Raw genomic sequence first — 19,480 nt, 5'->3', positions numbered from 1 at the left:
TACAAAGGATAATAAGTCGATATAGTTTTTATACAAGTTTTTACTTATTGCAATATCGTGTACCAATAAGTATTCATATTTTATTTATTTAATATCTTTAATTTTCCCTTTACGTCAAAAGTTGTGTTGTCCTTTCTCAATCTTTCACTTAACTTGAATATTCCATCGTCCCAGAAATTTTCAGGTTTTTCGGCGAAAAACTTTTCAATATGTCAAAACTCAAAAGAGTTACAGTTTTTGCCATTAAGGGAATTTTGTAATGACTTAAATAGGTGAAAATCTGAGGGTGCAACGTCTGGTGAATACAGTGGACGTGCTAGCACATCCCAAACAAGCTTCAATATCTTTTGTCGAGTTGTCAAAGACGCGCGAACCCACGCATTGTCCTGATGAAACTCGAAGGACTTCCGATTCGCTAGTTCTGGACGTTTTTGTTCAATTGCTGTCTTTAATTCGTCTAATTGCGAGCAATATTTTTCCGAATTTATCGTCTGGTCGTCTGTCACCATAAACAGCGCATATATTGTTTGCTACTTGTGTAGCATTTTTGTCTTTTCGGTAAAAGAAAATCATCAAATGCCTTATAATGCACTTTATTTCCTTTCATATTTAAGAGCATATGAAACTAACAAAAATTAATGTATTTTAACCAAACCCTTTTCTAAAGATGCATCAAATATCACCTTTTACAATATATACAAGTCTTTTTTTTTTCAATCATTCTGATATATTGAGACCTGTCTTAATGCCACCTACTGAAAATCTAATAACCTACTGAAAATGTAATATATAATTTAAATATATTTATAAAACAATCTTATAACTCCTGTATATATTGTGTATGATGGAGGCAGACATAATTTTGCTTCTTTTTCCTTTTTATAATTTATCAAGTGTCTGATAAAATCTCATATAAATAGTTCATAGAAATAATTCAAATCTAATTCCTATATCACAATATCGAATCTTGATTCTGTAAGTATGATAATATAACCATAGTGTTTGAAGAATAAGAAATCAAAATATATGACTATTTCAGCTTATTGAAACAGATTAATAATATGTAAAAATACAATTTTATAGTTTATATGTACATGTATGTTTATATGTATGTAAGTACCATTGATCGTTTTAGATAATAAATGCTGTAAACATGCTGTAAAATAAACATAGGGATAAATAGAAGCCTTTCAAGTTTATGATATATATAAATATCAAATCTGAAAGATCCTAAGAAGTGTATCAAAAAAGGTATAAAATCCAAAAATGACCAAACATTACTTTATTTTATACGAATTTTATTAACAAACCTATTATATCATCTTTATACACTGTAACATTAAATTTGAATTGAAGTTTATTTTAGGATAAGTTAAGTTAGTCATTTTGTTATATACATATATAAATTAATGCAAAATATATAAAATAGAATTATATAAATATTTGTTCATATAAGTTATGGAGTTTTCTGATTTTAATGCCATCCAATATCGATAAATGTTATATATATGTAGTATCGGGAAAAACTGGGAAATTAAGATCTACTTGACCATGGATCATCCACGTCTGTGAAACATGTGCGTGCCGGGTATACCGGAGCCATGGTATAAGAGGTAGCCGTTAGTTAGTTGAAAAGTGAGTGTTGTCAGATTGCCAAGGAGTGTGATCAGCGTTGTCAAGGAGGGTGGTTAGCGTGAAAAAGAGCGTTGGAACCGTCGTAACGAGAGTAGGGAGTGACGAATGGTGACTGCGTGCATATAGATTGACAATGCATCCATATATATACATATATATATTTTATATATTATATATCACATATTATATATATATATGTCGCACCTACTTTTAGATTCTCCTGCTTGATCATCAAGTGACACTAAAATCAGAAAATCGACAAAAATGTCATAATCCACAATTATGCTTGTTTCATCTTTAGTTAAAAAACACAATGTATTGCGTTATCATATTCTCTGTGATTTCCATATTATTACCAAGAAGTGAGGTAGTATATTCAGGTGGTATATTCAGGTACGAACTATAATAATTGTGCTCGAGAGAGATGTAACAGGTGCAACCATGCTGCGTGTTATTCATAACGAACAGTGCATCGACATCTCGAACATCTACGTATCTTAATATGCAAATAACTATGTACAGTTACAACAGATTTACGAACTAACATCATAATAAGGCCTCAGAACACTTAACTCGTCCTTTTACATTTTACAACTTGCAAGATTTCTACGTTGAAAAATACATTGTCAATTTGCCAATAAGTCACTTTCATATAGAAACTTATTACTTATATCCTAAATCTTATCATTTGTGTATTGCTATATTTATATTTATAAATTTGTTAATATTTTCTCTTATTATAGCATGCTTATTATTTTTTTGGATCGTAGTAATTATTATTACGCGTTTTCTTATTATCTGAATGATATAATTTTATTACAATTGTTAAGATAACCTGATCACCTTAAGTCGTGAATACTGAATTTATTAAAAATTAATGAACCAAAGGTAATTGTTCAGAATCAATTAAGTAGACGGTAATTAACTGTATGAAGCAAGTTCAATACATTGTACATTGTACATCGCAACATTTCTTTCGTTACAAAAAAAAGTTATTAATTCATGAATTTTATTGGTACTGTTTAGTATTTTCCTTCTCAGCTATAAAACAACAAATATAAGATCTATGCTTACTCAACGGATATATCTATATTCACAGCCACTCGTTATTCTCAATCAATTACAGACATTCGATATTTTATTAAGTTCCGTTATCCATTAACAACTAATCAATAAAGAAAATTAGTTATTAATCGAAGAATTGGTATGTCATAAAGAGTATGTGTGTATAGCAGCATCGAGCAGATGTTCAAAATCGTTTTTATTTTCTTTTTTTTTTTCCGAAAACGAAGGCATCAGTGAATCAGACTTTGCTTGATTTCCGAACACCAAATATATTCAAAACATTTTGATGCACGCGGTTGTATGAAATAGATACAATGGCTCATAAAAGTATTTTACAACTACTATTGTTATGATAGGAAAGCCTAAAACCAATCTGAAAATATACATAGAACTTATTTACAAACATATATTTAATAAAGATTAGCACACAGCATTAATAATCTCCTCAGGTATGCCTACAATAAGTTCAAAAGTGATCCCAGTAAATATTTAGGCTTATTTTATACATACGGAAAATGGACTGTTTAAATACTTTCATGATTTGTACGAAATATCTACATGTGTTAGGTGTTTTGTAATATTTATGTATATTTTCAGATTTGCTAAAAAATTTACCAATATAACTATGACAATCGGATTTTGTTACAATACTAATGACATTTCAAAATGTTTCTTACTAGACATATAGTATATTCATAAACGGTGTCTTTTACAAGAATATGAATACTTTTATGAGCAACTGTATAAAAAGAACGCTGTTACTTGACCGCTATTTTGATCTTCTATAATGTTTCTTGCACTTTCGTCGTACTTGAGTAGACGCAGTACCTTGACGTACTTGAGTAGGCGCACTAAAACAACACATGGTAACTTATGGAAAAAAAGATCCTGCTATTAATGTGTAGAGTAATTTTATAATTTGTACATACTTGAATTTATGAACACTAAAATAGTACGATGGTTTAGTATTAGGAGGATTAAAATTAAATCCTCTAGATTGTATTGAAGCAGGTCCCTAAAAAGGAAATCATATATTAATCATAATAATGTTAATAAAACACAATCATTAACACAGTTGGTATCGCGAACCTCTAATATACTACAACACGATTTTGTAAATTTCTTTCTATACCACTGTAAAAGAGCTTTCAAAAATAGAAATACAGTAACTCTTACTAGTACCAGGTCATGTACGCAGTATTCGAGATATTACTCTTCTGTATATTTGTTTATAATAGTGTTTATGAATAAGCCATGATAATCGTATTTTATTATAGTAGCAATGGAATCTGAAAATATTACAGGGTGGTTGATAACTGGTGGTACAAGCGGAAAGGGGGTGATTCTACGCGAAAAAAGAAGTCGAAAATATAGAATAAAATTTTTTTTTATTTTTTTTTTTTTAATTTTTCATCGAGACAACGATCTACAGTGAGATCCGTTATAACGAGACGTGATAAAGTGCACGCGTACCGAGCGAAAATTCAATGTCGATTTTCTCGAAAATAAAGCCTCGAACGAAAAATTGTTAATCTATATTTTCGACTTCTTTTTTCGCGTAGAATCACCCCCTTTCCGCTTGTATCACCAGTTACCAACCAGCCTGTATAATATTGAGTTGTTCCAAAAGTTTCTTTCGTTTCATAAGGAAATAATAGATGCACATTTTCCGTTTTATATTATCTTACTGAATTATGAATAAAACGAAAGAAACTTTCGGAACAACCTAATATATTGTTAAAAGAATTTTACGAGTGTTCAATGTGTACAGAAGAGTATACGAGGGTGTACAGAATGTAATAGAATAAATCGATTATCGAATATGCTAGGAACTTTTTCAGTGACTTAATACTTTCAGTTTACTTACAGCTGTGCAATCTCCCGATGGCAAAGCAAAATTAAACGGGCTTATTAAAGGCATTGATGATGAAGAAGACAATTGTTGACTATATGTAACAGGTTGCGATGTAGAAAATGAACTTGCAGTTGTACATTGCGGAAATGCTGCTGGTACCGGATAAGATGCGTTAAATGTATTATCGGAGAAACCAATTGATGCTTGATTCTGAGTCGATACAGTAGGTATGACATTCGCAGAAGAATTGAATGGAGGTATTACAACTGATTCAGTAGGAATGCCGTTAAGTAAAAATGTTTGATGTACACGTACAACACGCGTTGACTCGCTGGTAGGCATTGTAAAAGTATTACCACCAGATACCATTGATGTCGCTGATAATGTGACAAATGAAGTTGGCATCCCGAGTGTTGTATTGCATGTTGTTTCTTGTTGGTTTCTTATTGTTGAATCGTAAAATGTAGGTTTATTTTCTAGTACTGCAGAAGTGGAAGGTTTACATGAAATTTCGCCACACAATTCATTAGATAAATTAAAAGTAGTTGGTGCCATAATTGATGATCTGGGTGTTGTAGGATTATGCAAAGTTTGTGATGCAGTAGGTACTTGGAATGATGGACTTGATAATGTTGTTGTCATTGGATTCCAACAGAAAGCCGTAGATCTACTCCCGGCGTTATCACACACTGACTCTTTACTTTCTGATGCTGGAGAAGTAAGAAATTGACTCGTACTTGTGTTACCAAGTGCATATTGTGTATTAGATAAATTAAAAGTAGTTGGTGCCAAAATTGATGATCTGGGTGTTGTAGGATTATGCAAAGTTTGTAATGCAGTAGGTACTTGGAATGTTGGATTTGATAATGTTGTTGTCATTGGATTCCAACAGAAAGCCGTAGATCTACTCCCTGCGTTATCACACACTGACTCTTTACTTTCTGATGCTGGAGAAGTAAGAAATTGACTCGTACTTGTGTTACCAAGTGCATATTGTGTATTAGATAAATTAAAAGTAGTTGGTGCCAAAATTGATGATCTGGGTGTTGTAGGATTATGCAAAGTTTGTAATGCAGTAGGTACTTGGAATGTTGGATTTGATAATGTTGTTGTTATTGGATTCCAACAGAAAGCCGTAGATCTACTCCCTGCGTTATCACACACTGACTCTTTACTTTCTGATGCTGGAGAAGTAAGAAATTGACTCGTACTTGTGTTACCAAATGCATATTGTGTATTAGATAGATTAAAAGTAGTTGGTGCCAAAATTGGTGATCTGGGTGTTGTAGGATTATGCAAAGTTTGTAATGCAGTAGGTACTTGCAATGTTGGACTTGATAATGTCGTTGTTGTTGGATTCCAACAGAAAGCCGTAGATCTACTCCTTGCGTTATCGCACCCTGACTCTTTACGTTTTGATGTTGGAGAAGTAAGAAATTGACTCGTACTTGTGTTACCAAGTGCATATTGTGTATTAGATAGATTAAAAGTTGCTGGTGTCAAAAATGATAATGTGGATGTTGCAGGATTATGCAAAGTTTGTGATGCAGTAGGTACTTGGAATGTTGGACTTGATAATGTTGTTGTTATTGGATTCCAACAGAAAACCGTAGATCTACTCTCTGCGTTATCACACACTGACTCTTTACTTTCTGATGCTGGAGAAGTAAGAAATTGACTCGTACTTGTGTTACCAGATGCATATTGTTTATTAGATAAACTAAAAGTAGTTGGTGTTAAGATTGATGATTTGGGAATTACAAGTTCAAGGTTATTCCGTTCATCGATGCATTCTTGGCATGTACGTGAAACTGGGTCGACTGTTTGTACAGTTTTTGCATATTTATTATCTGGGAATGTTAAACCTTCCAAAGCATTGGAAAGGAATGAAGTTGCAGAAGGAGGATTTGGTACTGTACTAGAAGTCTCAGTCGCTGGAATTTCTGGCGTTGAGTCTTTCTTCAGATTTTCTGAATCTTGCTTTACATCTATTGATAAAACTTTATTTTCAGCTATGTTTGCTTTATTTGTTTCATTTCCTCCTTCAAGCGTGTCGCATATAAAGTTATTTTCAGATACTGTAGCATCAGTCTCCTCTTGGTCTCCAGCTCTGTCAACATCAAGTTCAACATTCGCAATATTTGCAGCGATAGATTTATTCCACGTTGTATTTGGAAGTGATAATTGAATCCTGGTAGCAATCTGAGCAGTAGAGTCAGCTATATCACAATATGGACAAAAACAACAGAAATAACCGAATTAAAAATTAATGCAGTGAACTGTAGAGAAAATGTTTTATTATATGTTTTAAAAATTTCTTTTATTGACCACATTTCATATTATATTTTGATTTCACATATTTTTATGATGTCTTTCTTTTTTAATTGTCGTCGTAATATTATACAAATTCGGAGATTTTAAATTGCACAATATAGTAGGTCACGTTAATATTCGGATAGTCTAAACCAAGATTACTTTTTAGAAATTGGACCAGAGGACTTGAGTTTCTTGGAAAAGATACAAGAATTAGATCACCAAATGTCATTTGTCACATTTTTATCTAAACCTGTAATGACTATTACGATCTTCTAACAATACGTTTCGTAGACTTATGTCGGTTATATACATGCTAAAATTTTCATCAAAATCAATTGATGCAGAAACAAGCAGTAGGCATCGAAAGATGTAAGAATCTTTAGATTTGTTACAGTTATAGTTCGAAAACAGGTTTCGTGAAAAATTACAGTTTCCGCCATTTTTAATTTGTAGTTCATACAAACATTGACCGACGAACAATTCAGTGAGCACACAAAGAGTTAATTAATCAGAATAGAACATATTTCACGCTACATTAAGTACGACAATTAGAAGCAGCTCAGCGAGCATTTAAAGGATTAATCAATTAGAATATAACACAACTTACATATCCAGATTTAACACACAGTTAAACAGAATACGCAAATCTATAGTTATCAGCTATTTGGAGACAACACATAAGAATACACGAGTCAATATGAATGAGTTAATTCGAGACGAAACACAAGATAATCGAATAAATAGCCAAGTAAGACAGTTTGATAATGGAATCTTGGAGTAGATTCGTTGGTTCAATGTTACGCTATTTTCTTTTACTATTTATGAACAAGGGAATTGTCAAAAAGATTGCAAAATGTATTATAACAAAACAGATCGTATTTTTTACGGATTGACAGTTGTGACGGATTTGTAAATTTGTTTATCAATTGCAGTGACATCATGATGAATTGTGGGATACACTCCGGCATAATACAGGCTCAGAATCGCGTAATGATAGAGAAACTTCTCATTTTTTTTTTTTTTACGAGATTTTAAGATCGTCATTTTCTGAAAATGGAATTCTATCGTATGTTCTTTTATATTTTCTCTAATCGATACGTTTATTTATTCTTTATAAAAGAATATTAAGGATCTTGGCCTTAAAATGCCTTTGTACTTACGTAACTCATTTTGAGATAGCAGTGACACGAGCATTAAGAATGTGTTTTCACACACGGAAAATAATTTAGTCAAGTAGTAGGTAAAGCTGAATTTACACTGTCCACTTTGAAGGATCACTACGGTTGAAACGAGGATGAAAAGCCGAATTTATGCTGTTTCACTTTGGGGGAACGCGAATGGAAACAGCGTTTATCCGTCGTATTCGTCCAAAGTGAAACATAAATTCGCCTAAAGCAACGTTTTCCAATGAATTGTCCGCTGTGATGATCCACAGTGAGACAGTGTAAATTTGAATTTACTTGCAACTCGACTAAACTACTAGCCGTGTTTGACTGAACGTTTATACAAAGTATCTATCGATAACTGCTGCTTAAAACAACTGCAAAACGACTGACAAAGGAAAATAATGTACAAGCATCTTTTGTGTGCTTTATTGTTACCGTTCAACATTAAACATTTTTCATTATATGATAGCAATCCTCCAATGTTACTTCGAGAATATCGGTATTAAATAACTATTTAATTATTTAGTTAGAACTAAAAGTTCCTAAAATAATTTCAATGTTTCCCTTACTTTGTTACAAACACGTAGCTGACAAAGTTAGATTATTGCAATTACGATGCAATCACTGGAAAATAAAGACTGTCCGTATATGTATGTCGGAGATGAGGGGATATCGGGGACTTTCTTTTGGAATTTTTGGGAGGATTCCTAATACTTTAGTCTAGACTATTTATTATAGCTGTACTTAAATGATAAAACATAGAAATAGTTGTTATGATTCAATCCTATTATGTTTGCCCGAGATTTGCGACGGTGGGCTTGGGCTCGAGGTGACACAACTGGTCGCCCAACGTAGCCACGGTCACGGGATGAACGTTTTTACCTAACAGAGAAGTGCCAATATTGTGAGATACACGTTGTATTAACAATCAAACCCCGGGCAGGAGCAACGTCAGCTCTACGCGGGTCTGCCTAGCAACGGCGGCTGGAATTTCGTTGGTATCCCCGGCCAATATGCAACGAACAAACGCGATCGCAAGGAGAGGAAAATTTCCATCAGTCTTTTATTCTTGCGATCACCTTGGAGAGTTTGCACGTCGTCTTTACGTGCAATATTAAACCGAGCGTCACAGCAAGCGTTACTTTGCGCTTCAAAATATATTCTACGTTTAACAAAGAGTTGCCCCGTTGACCGTGGATTCGTTATTGAACCTAAGAACATTGTCACTAACATCTCGAGTGTTTAATCACCACGGTCATTTGTCAAACTTTGTAAAAATCAATATTTATACCAGTAAATATAATCTCTATTGTACAACAACGATGGCTAGTCCGAATGAAGATTCGTTACACACCCATAAACCTAACGCTAACCCGACATGTATATGACAAAAATCGTGGAAATAGAATAACAACGGATCGGTGTTCATTTTTTTTCGGGTCACTGATCTATCTCGACTCACCATTAACTTATTACGAACGTTTTACAGATTAAAACCACTAAAAAGTTTTAGGCTTTTTACCTGATTTTAGTAAGCATGGTTACGCTCGAATAACAGTAATCCTGTTTTCAACTGTGCATTTTTGCACCTGGATGAATATATACTGGAGCAATCACTTGATATAAGTTTACAGTTTGACAAGGTACATTTTTGATAACACCGTACTTATTATCAGTATTATACTCCAGTAATTATGGATTAACGAGGCAGCCATTCTACATGGCAACATAAACAGAAAATGTAGAATAAGGTTTGTTCATACGATATTTCGTTAAAGTTGACTTGAACTTTACTTAAAAGCTTAAAACTTGAGTTAAAAACTTTGCCACATATATACTCGAACTTGTCTGATTCCGAATTATTTCGGTCCGATTTCTGATGTGGGAATGAACAATCGATAAAAGGTTGTTCTACATCCCGAAATAAATCAAGAATTTATGAAATAAAATTTTTCATACGGCGCTTCGTTTCCAAGAAAATCGAGTCGAAAAATGTATCCAGTATAACTGAACTTGCCTGATTCTAAACTAGGCAGAAGTGAATCAATAAGAAGTTATTCTGTATTTCAAAATAAATCGAAAATGTAGAATAAAATTATTTCATAGAACGTAGCGTTTCTGGGAAAATGAAATTTGAAAATTTATCGAGTAGACGTGCAGTAAGTCGATTCTTAGTTCAACGCATTAAACTCAATTTTCTTAAAAATGAAACTTTACATAGAAGAATCTTGTTTTACATCTTTGACTCATTTTCGCAAGTAGAATAGTCTCCTGTCGGTTGTTTGTTTTCTCTTGAAAATAAGATAAATGGAAGAATGTTATTCTTTACTGCATACTTTTTACTTATTTTCGGAGATAGAATACCTCGTACCAAATGTCCATATCTGTCCTTCAAATTTAATTTTCCGTATAATATCTCGTATAATTTCGTATAATATCAAATTTAATATCTATATATATATTGAGGTTTTCACGTACGAAAAATTAAATTTATATATATTCTATACAATATTCTATACAGTAACATTCGAAAGCGTTTTGCAGTAATATCTTCAATCGTAGTAGCGTACACATTCTTCCACTTAATTTCAATTTCTATTATGCTTTGCGAAAAGGCAGTAGTTCCTACACTCGATAAGAACATAAAATATCACAAATTTCACATTTTCAACATTAGCTGATAATTTAACAGGTAAAACCAATTTTAACGAGCGTTCGATCTAATCTTCAGATCACGTGTTTTTCTATAAATGCATCGAACCGCTTCGAAACAATGGTGGAAAGTTTTTACGATAAAATACAAATGTACATAAATATCTCGTTAATAATTACCTAAATCGTCTAACAATATAATCACGAGCTATCCATTGCAATACGAACCAAATACACTTAACTTTCAGATCGTAGAAGCTTGATAAAACGTTTTACCCAATATATAATTCCTTACATAATTTCGATACGAGATTAGATACGTCTTGTTTGAAACAAAAATAACAAATAAAAAGATTGATTACTCCAAATAAATATATTTGAAAATAACGCTTGAAAAAGAAGTATTATTGTTAGACTTGCATTTAATATCGTGCAAATAATATATACAATCTCGCCATTACTAGTTTTCTTACACGTTCTCCAGGAAGTAGGTATTTAAACTAAATGCTGCGAGAAAGAATGCTTGTCTCGTGAACGATTTAAGTTTCGAAATCTGTGTAAATTATCGCGTAGCATATAAAATGAGGTATGTGAGATATTCATAAACTGATTTCAGGGAATTTAACACAAGGTTATACGTTAATGCTTGAAAAGGGGAAAGTTTTTCTTCGAGTTGTACACCACATTAACATTTAGTTACATTATTTCATTATATACTTCGTTATATACTTCGCAATATATATCGCTAGATATATTTTACTTACAACATTATTGCAATGATTTTATTCTTTATAATCATTATTGCTATCTATTCATAAGTATTGGGACATTCGTGTGAAATTTGATGATTAATATGCATAACCAAGTAATATACCAGAATATGTAACATAAAATATGAATTACCAAGGAATGGATTAGTCGACCGAGATTCTGTATTCACATAAAATTATGGTTTAAAATACACAGCAGAAATTTATTTAGACCTGCAATAACATAAGTAAATTAGTATAATAATTATGCCCCCCACAGTCTTCTAATCTAAATCTGATAGACAAAATTTGGAATAAATTAAATAAGAAGTTTCGAAAAATCTGCAAAAAATCTAAATCTGTACTGTAAAATCGTTTACAAGGTGCATGAAATTAAATAAGAAGAAATGCAGTGATAATATGCTTACTATATGGCAATAACATGGTAAGTAGCAAAATAATTAACAATACAATAATTAACGACAAACATAACAAGTATAGGCAATGAAGAAGATAAATTAATTTCATTATAGAAAATTGGTGAGATTATTATTATAAAATTGAATATGAATTCTTTATTTGGAATAAGATAATAATGTTCGAATGTTTTAATAATTTCTTAATGATTCTTCAAGGACACTTAAATTTTCATAAATGTGCTAATACTTATGAACGGGAGCTTATGATAGTGCATCATAGTAGTATTGAGTTTCAAAATTGGATATTTTATTTCTACAAAGATATTTAATGATTTATAATACATATACGTATATCATACATATATTACATATATTTATTGCTGTATTATATTATAGTGTTAGTCCTTTAGTTTTAGTACATATAATTGATGAATTAATTATTACAGAATCATTAATTTGAAAGAATGTAGAAAGATATATATTTATTCACGTGGAAAAATATTCATGATGTTTATTATTGAAAAAGGAAATGACGAAAGTAGAATTAGATATTGAAGACTGTATATGCCGCGATAGCATGCCAATAGATTTTATTGAACCCTTTCAAATATTTATCAGTTCCATTTTAACCAATTAATTGTACTCATCTCGTTCCGCGAGCGAGAGATACGGTCTGAAAGCGATTTTAAAAAATAATATGTATTGATGAAGTTGCAGGAATCCGTGAACTTACGCTACTGTTTAAGAAGATAAGAATTTAATTGAACAATTAATATAATTTACGTAACAGAATCAGAATCTGATCTGAACGCTCTAGTTACTATCGTACTAGTTTAACCGTTGCCTTCGTTTCCAATAACCGTTTTGCAGTTAATACGGCGTTGACTATAAATATGAAACTAACGGAAACAAGTCTGATAAGTAAGTTTCTATATATTGTAGAGACACTTTTATTGATGCAATAATTATCAAAATATCTTGAATAATTTTAGGTGATTTCACGTTGGATTCTTATAGTATGTTAATTATTTTTATAATTTCATTTGTAATTTATTAATTATTACAATTGTTTTATAATTCACATCATTTACTTATCAATAATATTTATAATAATATTGTATTTATAATAATCTATACAAAAGTATTAAAAATATTAATTAATTAAACTAATATTATTCATTTCTTACAAAATATCGTGCATTTATTATCTGCTTAAAGAGGCTTATACCTTTAAATCTGTCAGCTTATTCCTCTTATCTACTATTTCATATTAAAATACTTTTTTTTATCAAAGAGTGATATAAAAGTCGGAATATCAACAGAGATCCACTTATATCTTCTCACGTGTAATTAATCTGTAATTAGATGTAACTTAGTACCATGATTGATCGCTACATAATAATTGGGCTTATAAAAATAAGATTATATATAAAGAGAATAAAATTAGTGTAATTGATTCAAAATCATAATTTTATTTTTATACTTCCATGTATAATTTATTAATTATTATAATAATTTTATAATTTCGAATCATTTATCAATCGATAAATAATCGCTGTACACCTAGCTTCTAGTATTATTGTATTTTTATGTTAAATAATGTATTATCTTGCAATGTGATATGATTATGTATTATAATGTAGTCACTGTAACTGTGAGATGGATGAGTCATTTTTTGTTCGTAATAATTAAATTGTGGACGTTTATGCACACTAATTTTACGAAAAACGTATGACACGCATATAAAGTATGCAGAAAAGATATGCACAATATGTCAGCAATATGTCCAATGTAAGGTAATATATCGAATATTATTTACGATACAATGTTTAATAATCGATATTTAACAGTACTTCTACAATTATTTTGGTATGTATAGTTTGTGCGATAATAAATTATCAGCTCTTTATAATAAATAATAAATTATCAGCTTATAAGATGACAGCTGGATGCTGTTGAAAATATTGATGACACAAAAAAATGTTAAGAAAATCAAAAATATTGTACTGTAATATAAATATTGTATTGTAAAAATAAATACATATTTTTTACTACACGTAACGATGAATTCAACCACTATGTTCACTCAAGGTCATTCAAAATCAATCCAGGTCACAGAAAATTTGGTGGTGTTCGTGGTCGATTTTACGAAGCCCATGAGGATTCTCTGTCGCTCAGTGCATATTTCGGTAAGTGATTAACTTCAAAATATTTCAACAATTATTAATTTTAGACCTTATCGTGCGTAATACTTTTTAACATACAATTTGATGTTTTATCCGAATTCGAGAAAAAGCGTTAGGCGTGCCATTTAAAGAACAAACTATAACCGTCATATCTCAACAATGTTTATGCAACTTTTGTTCGAAACATTTTTCGCACAAAATAATTTCCAAGTTATTTGAAGCCACCGTGTTACGAGACTCACCCTATATATATAATATTATATATACCTGCTTATAATATATTGTTATATCTATTAAGTACGTTATTACTATTATTATTATTGCATATATACGCGTGACAGATACGATCGTTAACAATAATCAAACGATTAATCACTCCAATTGATATCTTTAATTAAATTGATTTTAATTAAATTCTTCCCGATAAATCGAGACTTTAACTTTCGTCTGCATTCCCTGACGAAGAAGCACGATCTTCTAAAGATTTCGAAAGGCTGTTTTCACGCGAACAGTTACTTTCATTCCTTTAAAGATTTAAGACACGATCTATTTTAATTAAGGTACGATAGGTTTCACCGTTGGATTTACTTTCGGCGACGGGCACGCGATCGCAAATTAATTTGTTCGTTGGTTAATAGCAATCGCGGAAGCGATCCACGTTGCGAAAACTATCCTCCCTCCGGATATTTTTACTAACGCGAATCACGTTCGCGGTTGCAATTCGTCGGATAAGGAATGCGCTAATTACACTTGGTAGAAAGTCACGGTTAATCGACAGTTAATGTCTATGACAGAATTCGCTTCAAAATCTATTCGACGTTGTGTTCTCTTTGGGGACGAAAAGTAACAGTCATTTTGAAAATTATTACGAAGAAAGATTTTGAGAAATAGTTCATTTTAATGGGAATGGAAGACACTGAACTGTACATCTTAAAGGGATTTTCTACAAATTAAATGATTAAAAGCTATTAATTTTTAAATGCTTTAGTTACAAATATCTAACCATTATAAATGATTGCAATTTTCAATAACTATCATCGACGATGGAAACTGCTTTTGACTAAGAATAATCACTGGCATTATCGGCGATAAAAACATTTTTGGATTATTGGTAGCCAAATGGTTGGCAAAGCTGATATACATCTAAGAACAGTTTATTTGTTATATACAGGGTGGTTGGTAACTGGTGGTACAAGCGGAAAGGGGGTGATTTTAAAAAAAGAAGTTGAAAATAGAGAATAAAAATTTTTTTTTAATTTTTTTCCTTTTTTTTTAAATTTTTCCATCGAGACAACAATCTACAGTGAGATCCGTTATAACGAGACGCGATAAAGTGCACGCGTACCGAGCGAAAATTCAAAGTCGATTTCCTCGAAAACAAAGTCTCAAACGAAAAATTTTGATTCTACATTTTCGACCTCTTTTTTCGCGTAGTATCACCCCCTTTCCGCTTGAACTACCAGTTACCAACCACCCTGTATATATGCAAAATGGAGACGATAGTCGTAGTACAACCGGGAAGAGGCATTCATTCTACATGAAAAAAGTCGAAACTCTAGAATAACATTTTTTCATATGACGCTTCGTTTTTGGGAAAATCGAATTTGAAAATTTGTCAAGCATACCTTAATTTGCCTATATTTTTTCTATATTTTTGACTTATTTTCAAATGGAATTTAAATCGCTGTCGATTATTTACTCTTATCCGGAATTAACCAAATTTAGGTATAATTGTCAAATCTTCAAAGTCAATTTTCTCGAAAACGAAGCCGCAGATACGAAATTGCTTTCTTATTTTTTCACGTAGAATCACCCCTGGCCGGTTGTACTGCGATTACTGCCCCACCTCGTATAATAAAATTTCTCAATATAAAATAGGATTTATATTAACTTTTATTCTTACAGTAGATTCAAATTGTCATATCTATAATTTTTGACACAATCTGTATTTACTGCATTATGGTTTTTAATATAATATATATATATAATTCGAGAGAGCAAAATTTTTATCCAAATCTTGACTCCCTAAAGTCGTCGAAATCCCTAAATGTCAAGCTTTAACAAACAATCTGAAACTTGGTAAACTAGATACAACATTTCTCAACTCGTTACGTATCTACGATCTCGTGATCCCAGGAAGAACAGTTTCCAAGCTCCAACGTTCTGTCTCTCGTAGCGTGAGGCTACAACCCCAAATGGTTAACTCTCCAATCTAATCTTTCTGGGCTGATTTGATTCGCTTGCCGAGCGGATTTCAAATCGTATCCGCCGATCGACTTGGTGACCAGGCACGTTTTACTTTTGCGACACGATGACTGCGTTTATTCGCAGCAAACGTACTACGTGCAATGTAAAAGCTTCAGCACGATACGAGAACGAAGAGAGGCTGTCCCGTTGAAAATGTTTCCGCGGTCGAGGCACACGAACCGACTCTCGACCTCACTCGCTTCTTCTCTGCCCCGTCCATGCTAAAACCAACGACTAGATCGCCTTGGCCGAACAGCAAAACAGCCTGATCTCATCTTGTAAATATGAACGTTCCTCCTCTTGTTGCCTCTCGAGAACAAGCACCAAATGCCGAAGATTTTATGGAAATGGCACGGCTGTTATTCCTTAGAGGGGGAGCAACGATCGCATAGGCACTATCGGTTTCCATTATACGACTCGATTCTATATTGTCGATCGCCTATTTGAGGGGGTTGAACGATAGACGGAAGTATCAGAGGTGGAAGGTTGAAGCTTAGGGAAATGGAGATCGTAACTACAGGTCGGTTAGAGGTATTACATCGTAATGTTCCGTTGTAGCGTACTGTTGCTCGTAAGTATAGTTGATAAGCATTGTTGATAAGTATAGTTCATAAACATTGGCAATCTGTGATGATATCATTGATAGTTGATAATGTGTCTAGACGACTGAGACGATTTGCGATAACATTACTTAGATTTATTCCAAGTGTACAAATTAATGATAAATTGATAATTAGAAGCTATAATTAGAAGCCTAGTATAGTGACTACAAAAGCTATTGGCACGTACCGTTATTCTCCAATGAAGCAGTCTTTGTAATTTTTGTAACCATATGAAAGTACTACTGATATGAAAATGATATGAAATGTAGTATATTTGGACCTAATTAATTAGCATGTAAATGCCATAATAAATAGAATGATATGCCAATAGTTTCTGTAGCCACGTGTGCCTTTTTATGCAATCACCAAACTATAATAATGAATTATCTATTAAAAAGCAGCAACATTATATTTTCCTATCTAGCGTGTATAAAATTACATCTGTCTGGAAGATCTCTCTTTATCTAATTTATAATCAAAAAATTAAGAACTTAAAAAATTTGTAGCTGAAGACTTTGTCAATATTTCTGTAAAATTTTACGATTACAAACACCAGTTTTATCGTTGCGTATTAACTTCCAAAAATTAATTCAATTCGATCATAGTGTACTATTATATGAAACTAAAGTGATCATAAACGTAGTTATAATAATTTATTCTTAATTTTATAAAATATACATCAAAAGTAAACAAGTGTCTGAATACTTTTTAAGGCTAATGCACACTTTGATCGATTTGTATGAACAAGACACAAATGTTACTAAAACACATGGTAGAATAGAAAGATCCAGGACGACTTTATTCTCTGTTACAGTCATCCTTGAGTATTATAACTGCCTGTTATGCCTGCAGCTATCAAATATTATGGAGGAGTTATGTTACCTAAGGAATCCATTGTTTTTAGCTCGCTTGGTGATAAAACTATATGTACAGTAGATATGATGGAGATGGATGTGATAAATTGCTAGATAGATTATTGTGATTAACTCAAGCAATAATATTTAATATTATTTAACACTTAGACGAATCATGTATTTAACTTCAATACGACATTGATACAGTTTTAAATGAATAATTATTCCACAACAAGATCATTAAAGATCATTAATTCGTACGTTTTAGTAACACTCGTGCATTATCAAAACAAGTCAATTAATGTATCCAAATACATACGAGCTGCAGTGTACGTTAAATCCTACGAAAACATTACAATTTAGTTTAGACGCGAGTTAGATTATTTAATTTCAGAGTATTTAATTTTAATTGATATTCTACACTTTATACGATGTATGTTATTAATAATAACATGCACGTATTTTGTTATATAGCATACTTTAATGTCACGATCGCTTATCATATATATGTGAATTTTGTAACAAATTAAAAACAATAGAGGAGATTTGAGATGGAGGAAAATAGAAATGAGGAACACGAATGGAATAAAATTTAGAATATAGATAAACAAATATTACGGATGTAGGTGCAATGAAACAAATGAGCCTATCTGTACAATAAACTGAAATTTAACTTTCAAAAAGACTTTTAACAAATTAGGATTTAACCTAGCCGTTTAAAAAGTTGTTCATCTTTATCAGAAGTAACCAATTTTTGTTCTCTTTCCATCAATGACGTATGTATTACGTGCAAATTCTGTCAAACATCCTTAAATACAAAGTGTAAGAATTGTCAATATTAGCAGGAAAATTCAAATTACTTTTTACCGCAATTTCATTGAAGCTTTAGAACAAAGTATTTAATTCTTTGATTCGATATAAATTGATATATTTTTAGACATTTGTATTTTCTATCTATTTGACATTCATTAAATTACGTGTTACACAAACTGTTGCCGTTTAATATTTTACGACAGTGCTTAAAGAAGTCATAGCTAGAAAATAAACTATGCATTAAAGGACTGTGTAAAATAGTACGTAGCAATTGAAACGCTGCACAGAGATGTTTCCAAGATTTCACCGGGAAATTATTTGGTCGTTGACCCAATAGAAGTGAAATAGAAATACGTGTGTGTCATTGAACCTCCATGAAAGAATTATGTCATGTCTTTCTATAGAGAAATAAATTCGATGATATCCCGATAAATTTATAAAGATATATAACCCTTCGTCCCTTTTGAAAGATTTATAATTAAATATTTAAAGATTTATAATAAAATTTACGCCAAGGGTATTTTAATCATATACATGTCAAACAGAATAAATTAACGACGCAACTATAAATACGGTTTCTTCAAAGATTCGAATTATCATATTATGCAAATTTTATTTCTTCATATCATGTCGTTGTGAGAAATTTATATGTTTCGTGTAAATGGATGTTTTCATTTTGAAGTTGCATTAGTTAACGCTGAGGAAATTTTTATAAATCTTCTGACGAGAAGAGTAAACAGATAGACAAATTTGAAACCAGAATAATTATTTGTAGAAACAAGAATGTGTTTTTCAGTTAAATATGTGAACACATACGTCAGAAAATTTTGTCCAGACGTGAATACAACGTAGAACCAAAGAAAATTAATACTGCTAAAAAACTAGTACGTAATCCTCTCAGATGTTAAACCGCTAGCGTAA

General features: G+C 31.7%; 1 protein-coding gene across 2 annotated transcripts in view; it reads right to left on the bottom strand.

Moving 5' to 3' along the window:
* Positions 1 to 2,389: 2,389 nt before the first annotated feature.
* LOC117215712 overlaps positions 2,390 to 19,480 on the bottom strand; it is a 37,000-nt gene continuing 19,909 nt past the window's right edge. The window contains exons 9-11 of one of the 2 annotated variants that reach the window (XM_033462130.1): positions 4,568 to 6,774; positions 3,630 to 3,715; positions 2,390 to 3,551 (exon numbers count right to left, since the gene is read on the bottom strand). In XM_033462130.1, coding sequence (XP_033318021.1) covers positions 3,470 to 3,551; positions 3,630 to 3,715; positions 4,568 to 6,774 — 2,375 coding nt within the window. In that variant the 3' untranslated portion in view covers positions 2,390 to 3,469. Of the gene's footprint in view, positions 3,552 to 3,629; positions 3,716 to 4,428; positions 6,775 to 19,480 lie in introns of those variants that run through there. The other variant, XM_033462129.1, reaches the window with a different exon arrangement.

The sequence above is a fragment of the Bombus bifarius genome, unplaced genomic scaffold (genome assembly GCF_011952205.1).
Source record: "Bombus bifarius isolate JDL3187 unplaced genomic scaffold, Bbif_JDL3187 scf7180000009772, whole genome shotgun sequence".
In the NCBI taxonomy this organism is placed as follows: Eukaryota; Metazoa; Arthropoda; class Insecta; order Hymenoptera; family Apidae; genus Bombus; species Bombus bifarius.
Note: the sequence above shows the minus strand (reverse complement) of the source record. Positions and strands in the feature narration are given on the sequence as shown.